Here is a 5,883-nt window from a genome sequence, read left to right as displayed (position 1 = left end):
CAACGTTGGGCGGCAGGGGTTGTAGCCGGCGTAGGAATACTGCCCGAAATTGACGGCTGCGTGGAGGGCTGAAGAGATCCAGATGATGGTTGTGAGGGTCTCGATTAGGACCTGGCGAGAGGTCATTTTAGGCCACCATGGCTCGTTTTTCTTGTCCTCGTGCCCCTTCTGTACAGTTTCGGTCCACCAGGCTTGTAGCTCTTTGTCCTGCAAAACCATGGAATCATCCTTGTAGTAGAAGTTGCAGTAATCAGAAACCCAGCTCTTGATTGCTGTCCATATCTCAAGCCCATCAACCGCATATGGGTAATCTTCGATCACTAAACGTACACCGGATGGTGAACTCGAGTCCTCCACAGCCATTCCTCTGCAACATTAGCAATTATTTCATTGGCAAAAGCCTGTGAAAGGCCAAATCCAATACCAGGTGGCTAGAGAATTGCTAGGGAGAGGCCTGAAGGGCCTAGTCTAGCATCTTGCCTCTCGAAAATGGACGGAGGTACCATTGGGCAAAGTCCAGCACCAGGTGGCTAGGGGATTGCTGGGCGGAGGCCAGTAAAAGGCCAAATCCAGCACCCTGCCTCTATATAGTCGCAAGAGTAAAAAGTGTGCAGTTAAGGGCTAAGAAATTAAAGATAGTACCTTTTAAGGAGGTCATTAGGAAGTGCATGTTCTGGGAAAACCCAGCTCTTATACACAACAGCAGACATTTCCATTGCATATTGTCCGGGAAGGCACGTCTGCTCGATAACTCCATCCGCGCTAGTGAGGAGCTGTCGCCCCAAAGCATTGATGTGCATCGTGTCACGGAAATGGGGGTCGAGGAGCTTGTAAATCGGGTGGAGAAAGCTTAGCTGCCTATTTGTTGCAATTATAATTGGCTCAATCACAGCATGAGTATTCAACCTATATATATATGAGCATGCATATATGGTTAGTAATGTACTAATTGAAACTAATTAAAATCCCAAACATTTAATTATGATTGTATATATTAGTTTACCAATGGCTGATGAGTTGGTGAACTCCAGAGTCATTGACTGCTGCATAAGCTTTAGCCAGTTGCCAGATTGTGGCCTCAACTCCCTCTTCAGCTGGAGTGTAGACTTGGCTAATGCAACCGAATTTATCGCCATCGGGATGGGGCTTGCTGAGCTCGATAGCTATCGGCCTCAAAGTGCCATCCTTGAGCAAGAAGAGCAAAGTCCTTGTAGCATAGATTTTCCTGTCCGTGTTGTCATTTATCCGTCTTGCATATAGCGTTATCGCATCGTGGTGATCCAGGATGAATAACCTCTTGCTCTCAATGGCCTGTATAACCAACCATTATATTTTTTACTTAGCAAATTCATTTCCCTTAAAAAAATTATGTAATATAATAGATCATATTAGTCTATATATATATATATATACCTGCTCAACAGTTAGTCCATCCAACTTATCTGCAATGTCTTCTCTGGTTATAGTGCAGGTATGGTCTCCATAGACTTTGGGGTCAAGGGTGCTTCTTTGTGGGAACATCTGGAAGAATTATATTGCATTGTTAAAAATTAAAATTCACATTCTAAATTATAAATTAAAGAATGGAGTAAGTGAAAATGTAGCTACTTGGAGGCGACTAATGCTGACGGGGTTCACTCCGGCCAACATTTCTCTGGCGAATTCCTCGTCGGTTCTCCAGGCAGTCTTGTTATCTTTTCATCACAGAAATTTTGGTTCAAAATGAGGGAAGAAAATAGCTAGAAACCATGAAAGTTCACTACTGGAAATTATAGAATTTTCGATCACCTTAATTAAATCAAGTCGAAAGTCTTATTCCGACCACTTTTGGTATCCGAAAAAATCTTTGTTGCTATTTCCGACCACTTTTTGGTATCAACTTATTTAAGATCACTTTCAGGTGGTCGAAAATTTCATAATATCCAGTAGTAGTTAAAGAGAGAATGAAGAAGAAAATAGAAACCTGCAATAACTTGTGGGGTTGGGAATTTGAACATTTTTTCGCCATCGCTTCTGAGGAGTTCTTTGATCATCTCCAAAGGAGTGTTCTTCTGGATGTGCTCAAGAATTGGGCCGTGGGATAGGCCTCCCTCGTAGAGGGCATTCACATCGTCGAATGTGTCAAACTCATTAGGGGTTTTGTCAAACAGGGAAAGCATCTCAGGGAGAAGGAACTGTCCGAGGGACTTCAATGCGTAGCCCAGAAAATCAGAGAATTTGAGGTGCCCGAATTTCTCGTCCCTTGGCACATATATGTCTATCCCCGCAAGGAATGAAAGTCTGCTTTCGTAGTGAGGATCTGCATACAACAACAAAAACCAACATTATTCACCACCTCGATTTGTTCTTATACCAAATTAAAGCATGTATTCCATCTCAACTAAAGTATAATGTTAGGCACTGTTTCTGTGACAGTGTTAGACCTAATAAATTAAATAAACAAGACCAACTGACTAGCTTGCCATAAAATGGTCAAGGACAATAATAACGTCAAAGGTTATTCTGCCTCGATCTTAACTAAAAACTTAATGTTACGCTGGTTGCGTGACAGTGTTAGACGCAATAAATTAAATGAGCGGAGCCAACTGGCTAGCTTGCTATAAAAAGGACAGGGGCAACAATAGTGTCAAGGGTTATTCTACCTTAGACGCTAAGGTCTGACCGAGTCACGACAGAGTTAAGTTTGGGGAGTTTGTCATTAGTCTTAGACTTGACTATGAAGGAGACTAAGGCCATTGGAAGGACACAACTTAGTTGTTCTCCTGATGAGCCCATGGTAGGACAAAACTAATTTGGCACGTATGAGGGGCCCGGAAGACTACACGGACTTTGATCGCTGCGCCAGACTCTAGGTCCATAACACTAGCTGATAGTTAAAATAGACATTATTTATGTTTATATATTATACACTCATCAATCACAAGTAGTCTGAATTAGGTAGATGGTGGACCTGTTTTTGTCATTTTCCGGCCGGTTCTACCGCGGCGAGGATAAGGGTATTCCGTATTTCCTCCGAGGATAGGGCGAGGCTTGCCATTATCGGGATCACCCAAGTCATTGTAGCAATCATAGTCATAAACCCTGTCCCACTCCTTGCGCTCTCCGGTGCCGTCTCCTCTCAAGTTCTTCAGCTCCGCTTCCCTGTACGGGAGGAGCGGCGCCGGCGTCTGGCTGGGGAGGTAGGCCTGGTTGGTGAAGAAAATGCGTTCGTAGTTGTAGTTCCCGGCGGGATAAACCCAGGAAAAGCAGACGAACTGGACGGGGCCGTGATTGGGGACGTCTTCCAGGGTGAGGGTCTTGAGATAGAACTCGCTGTGGTGATTGTTGTTGATCACAAACGCCCCGGGAACGCCGATGCTCTCGTCCCATTCGAATGTTACCTCGTACGCGCTTTCGCCCGCCGCTAACGGCGTCGGTTTGCTCCAGTTTTCAAGGTACGAAACCTTGCCCCGTTTCCCTTGTAAACCTTTTTCTGCAAATTACCAACCAAATTGCTTAATTAATCATTTAACTTGGTAAAAAAATATATTTAATATATATATATATATATGTTCAGGTGAGTCCACCCCTCCCCATGAATTTGTGTGGACAGATTTGAATCATTGAATGCTTGAAATCAATGACTTAGATTTCACTAATTGTGTACGACAACTGTACAATTGTGCAACTATGCACGTCACTTGCATAGTTCGCAATGCACAGTTGACGGAAATCTAAGTCATTGATTTCAATTATTCAATAGCTTAGATTTGTCCACACAGATTCATGGGATATGGGTGGACTCATTTGATTTCCGTAGTATTTTTTTTTAATATCATGGTTACAACATAGTATCTGTTCATTACTACTTTCTTAACCTACTAATTCATGTAGTATGATAGCAAAAGCATACAAATTAGCATTATAACAAGCATCAAATATGATAATAGGCTACAAAACCTGACCAAACGCCACCTTAGAATCAGTCATTATTTCATGGACCATGTTGTTGTGTGGACCATGAATAAAAAATAGTAAAATACATTTTAATATATTAAAGGTACATTATTTGAATAATTAAGATATATTATTTTGTATAATATCAAATAATATTCATTCAATATATAAATAATGTACATTTAATATATTAAAACTTTACATTTTATTCATGATTCATACAGTTATATCGACCAAATGAGCAAAGTATATTTTATCTCGTACATGTGATAATAAGAAAGAATAATTATAGGGAGAAGAAAGAATAATTATCTTCGGTTAGCATCTTAATGCAAAAACCCTATTTATTGCATTGTGAATATTTTATATATATATTGTGATAATGCCAATGCCAAATAGCAAATAGAATAATTATATATATATATACATTGGGGTTGGTAAGTCTCGTGAATGGGCCCAAGGAAAGGGACTTTGAAGTTTGAAGCACATTTTAAAATAACCAGTTGGGCAAGACATTACATGTGAGTTGATGTATAAGCCCTAGGTTATGCTCACTTAGGAACTTCATTCAATTCTCTAATGTGGACATAATTTATTAAACAATATATCAACTATTAACATTAAGTTTAAATATATTTATTAAAATTTTAAAACGTCAACTATTATGAATAAATAAACTTATCATATGAATAGAAGTATTGGTATTTCACTTTCAGGGTAATAATATAAGTTTTATTTATTTAATAATTTCATTACCCTAATCATCACAAATTTTGAGACATATATGAATAAATAAACTTATCATATGAATAGAGGTATTCGGTATTCCACTTTCAGGGTAATAATATAAGTTCTATTTATTTAATAATTTCACTACTCTAATCATCACAAATTTTGAGACTACTTGATTGACTAGTAAAATCTACTTTCAGTCTAAAGATGTGCACACGGTTTACTGACCTTATAATCCTAGCAGGCAAAAGACCGTAAAAAGATAAACTAGCCTAAAAATTTATAACTGACAGGATTAAGAAAGCATAGTCTAACCAATTTAACTGAAGTTGTTCCGAAAATTCATCACAATGAAAATATTATTCTCAAGAATTGAAGTAAAATAAATAGTCGTAGGTGGAAAATGTGAATAAATAAATAAAATAAAATATAAAATAGAATCTTACCAGGATCAGCATTTACGGCACTGATGAGTTCAAAGGAGACCTTCTGGCCGACCAATTCATGGACAGTGTCGAGAACAGAAGCACCAATGTCCTTCAGGTCCAAAGCATTCTTCTTCATCAACACCACCGTTCCTTTGATGATCTTCGGCTTCTCCTCGGCGGCGGCGTCATGTTTTCCGGTGATGGCACCCACAATCTTGCCCAGAATCATCCTTAGTTTTCTCGAAAAAACAACTTAGTATATATATGTTCGTGTATGTTAATGAAGAGATAGAGAGAAAGAGAGAGAAGTGGGTTTGTGATGGCCAAGGCTGAAGCAAACTAGCCTTGTATTTATAGAACTATACATACAGACCTATGGTAGCTAGCTTCAACTTGGGCTAATTCAAAAATGGCGATTATTGAAGCACGTGGACTTCGTGACATTTTCTTTTAATAACACTATTTTATGTCATCATGAAAATTTTATGCTAACGAACCAAATTTTGTTCTTTAATTTCCAATCGATCATATCTCTTTGATCATTATTGTTTTCTTTAGTTTGCGCTCGCGTGGCGCGAGCCTATTAATTTATCATTTTTTTACTTTTTCCTATCTTGTCAATCTGGAAATTTAACATATAGTATTCCATTGATAATATATATGTATTGTGTACAAATTATTGAGGTGATGTGTAGAGCTGATCAACTTGTTAGAAAATAATTATAAAATAATAATCTGTCACACCATACTTCTCAATTCTCATAAAGAAAAATTCTACCAACCATCT

General features: G+C 38.7%; 1 protein-coding gene across 1 annotated transcript in view; it reads right to left on the bottom strand.

Annotated features, from left to right (window-relative positions):
* Window positions 1–5,429, bottom strand: part of LOC109181753 (probable linoleate 9S-lipoxygenase 5) — a 5,955-nt gene extending 526 nt beyond the window's left edge. Inside the window, exons 1-8 of the mRNA XM_019331662.1 lie at window positions 5,115–5,429; window positions 2,951–3,472; window positions 1,964–2,299; window positions 1,609–1,694; window positions 1,414–1,521; window positions 1,004–1,311; window positions 643–906; window positions 1–367 (exon numbers count right to left, since the gene is read on the bottom strand). The exon at window positions 1–367 is cut by the window's left edge and continues 526 nt beyond it. Coding sequence (XP_019187207.1) covers window positions 1–367; window positions 643–906; window positions 1,004–1,311; window positions 1,414–1,521; window positions 1,609–1,694; window positions 1,964–2,299; window positions 2,951–3,472; window positions 5,115–5,325 — 2,202 coding nt within the window. The 5' untranslated portion in view covers window positions 5,326–5,429. The remainder of the gene's footprint in view (window positions 368–642; window positions 907–1,003; window positions 1,312–1,413; window positions 1,522–1,608; window positions 1,695–1,963; window positions 2,300–2,950; window positions 3,473–5,114) is intronic.
* Between the last annotated feature and the right edge of the window lie 454 nt (window positions 5,430–5,883).

The sequence above is a fragment of the Ipomoea nil genome, unplaced genomic scaffold (genome assembly GCF_001879475.1).
Source record: "Ipomoea nil cultivar Tokyo-kokei standard unplaced genomic scaffold, Asagao_1.1 scaffold1043, whole genome shotgun sequence".
NCBI classification, from domain to species: domain Eukaryota; kingdom Viridiplantae; phylum Streptophyta; class Magnoliopsida; order Solanales; family Convolvulaceae; genus Ipomoea; species Ipomoea nil.
Note: the sequence above shows the minus strand (reverse complement) of the source record. Positions and strands in the feature narration are given on the sequence as shown.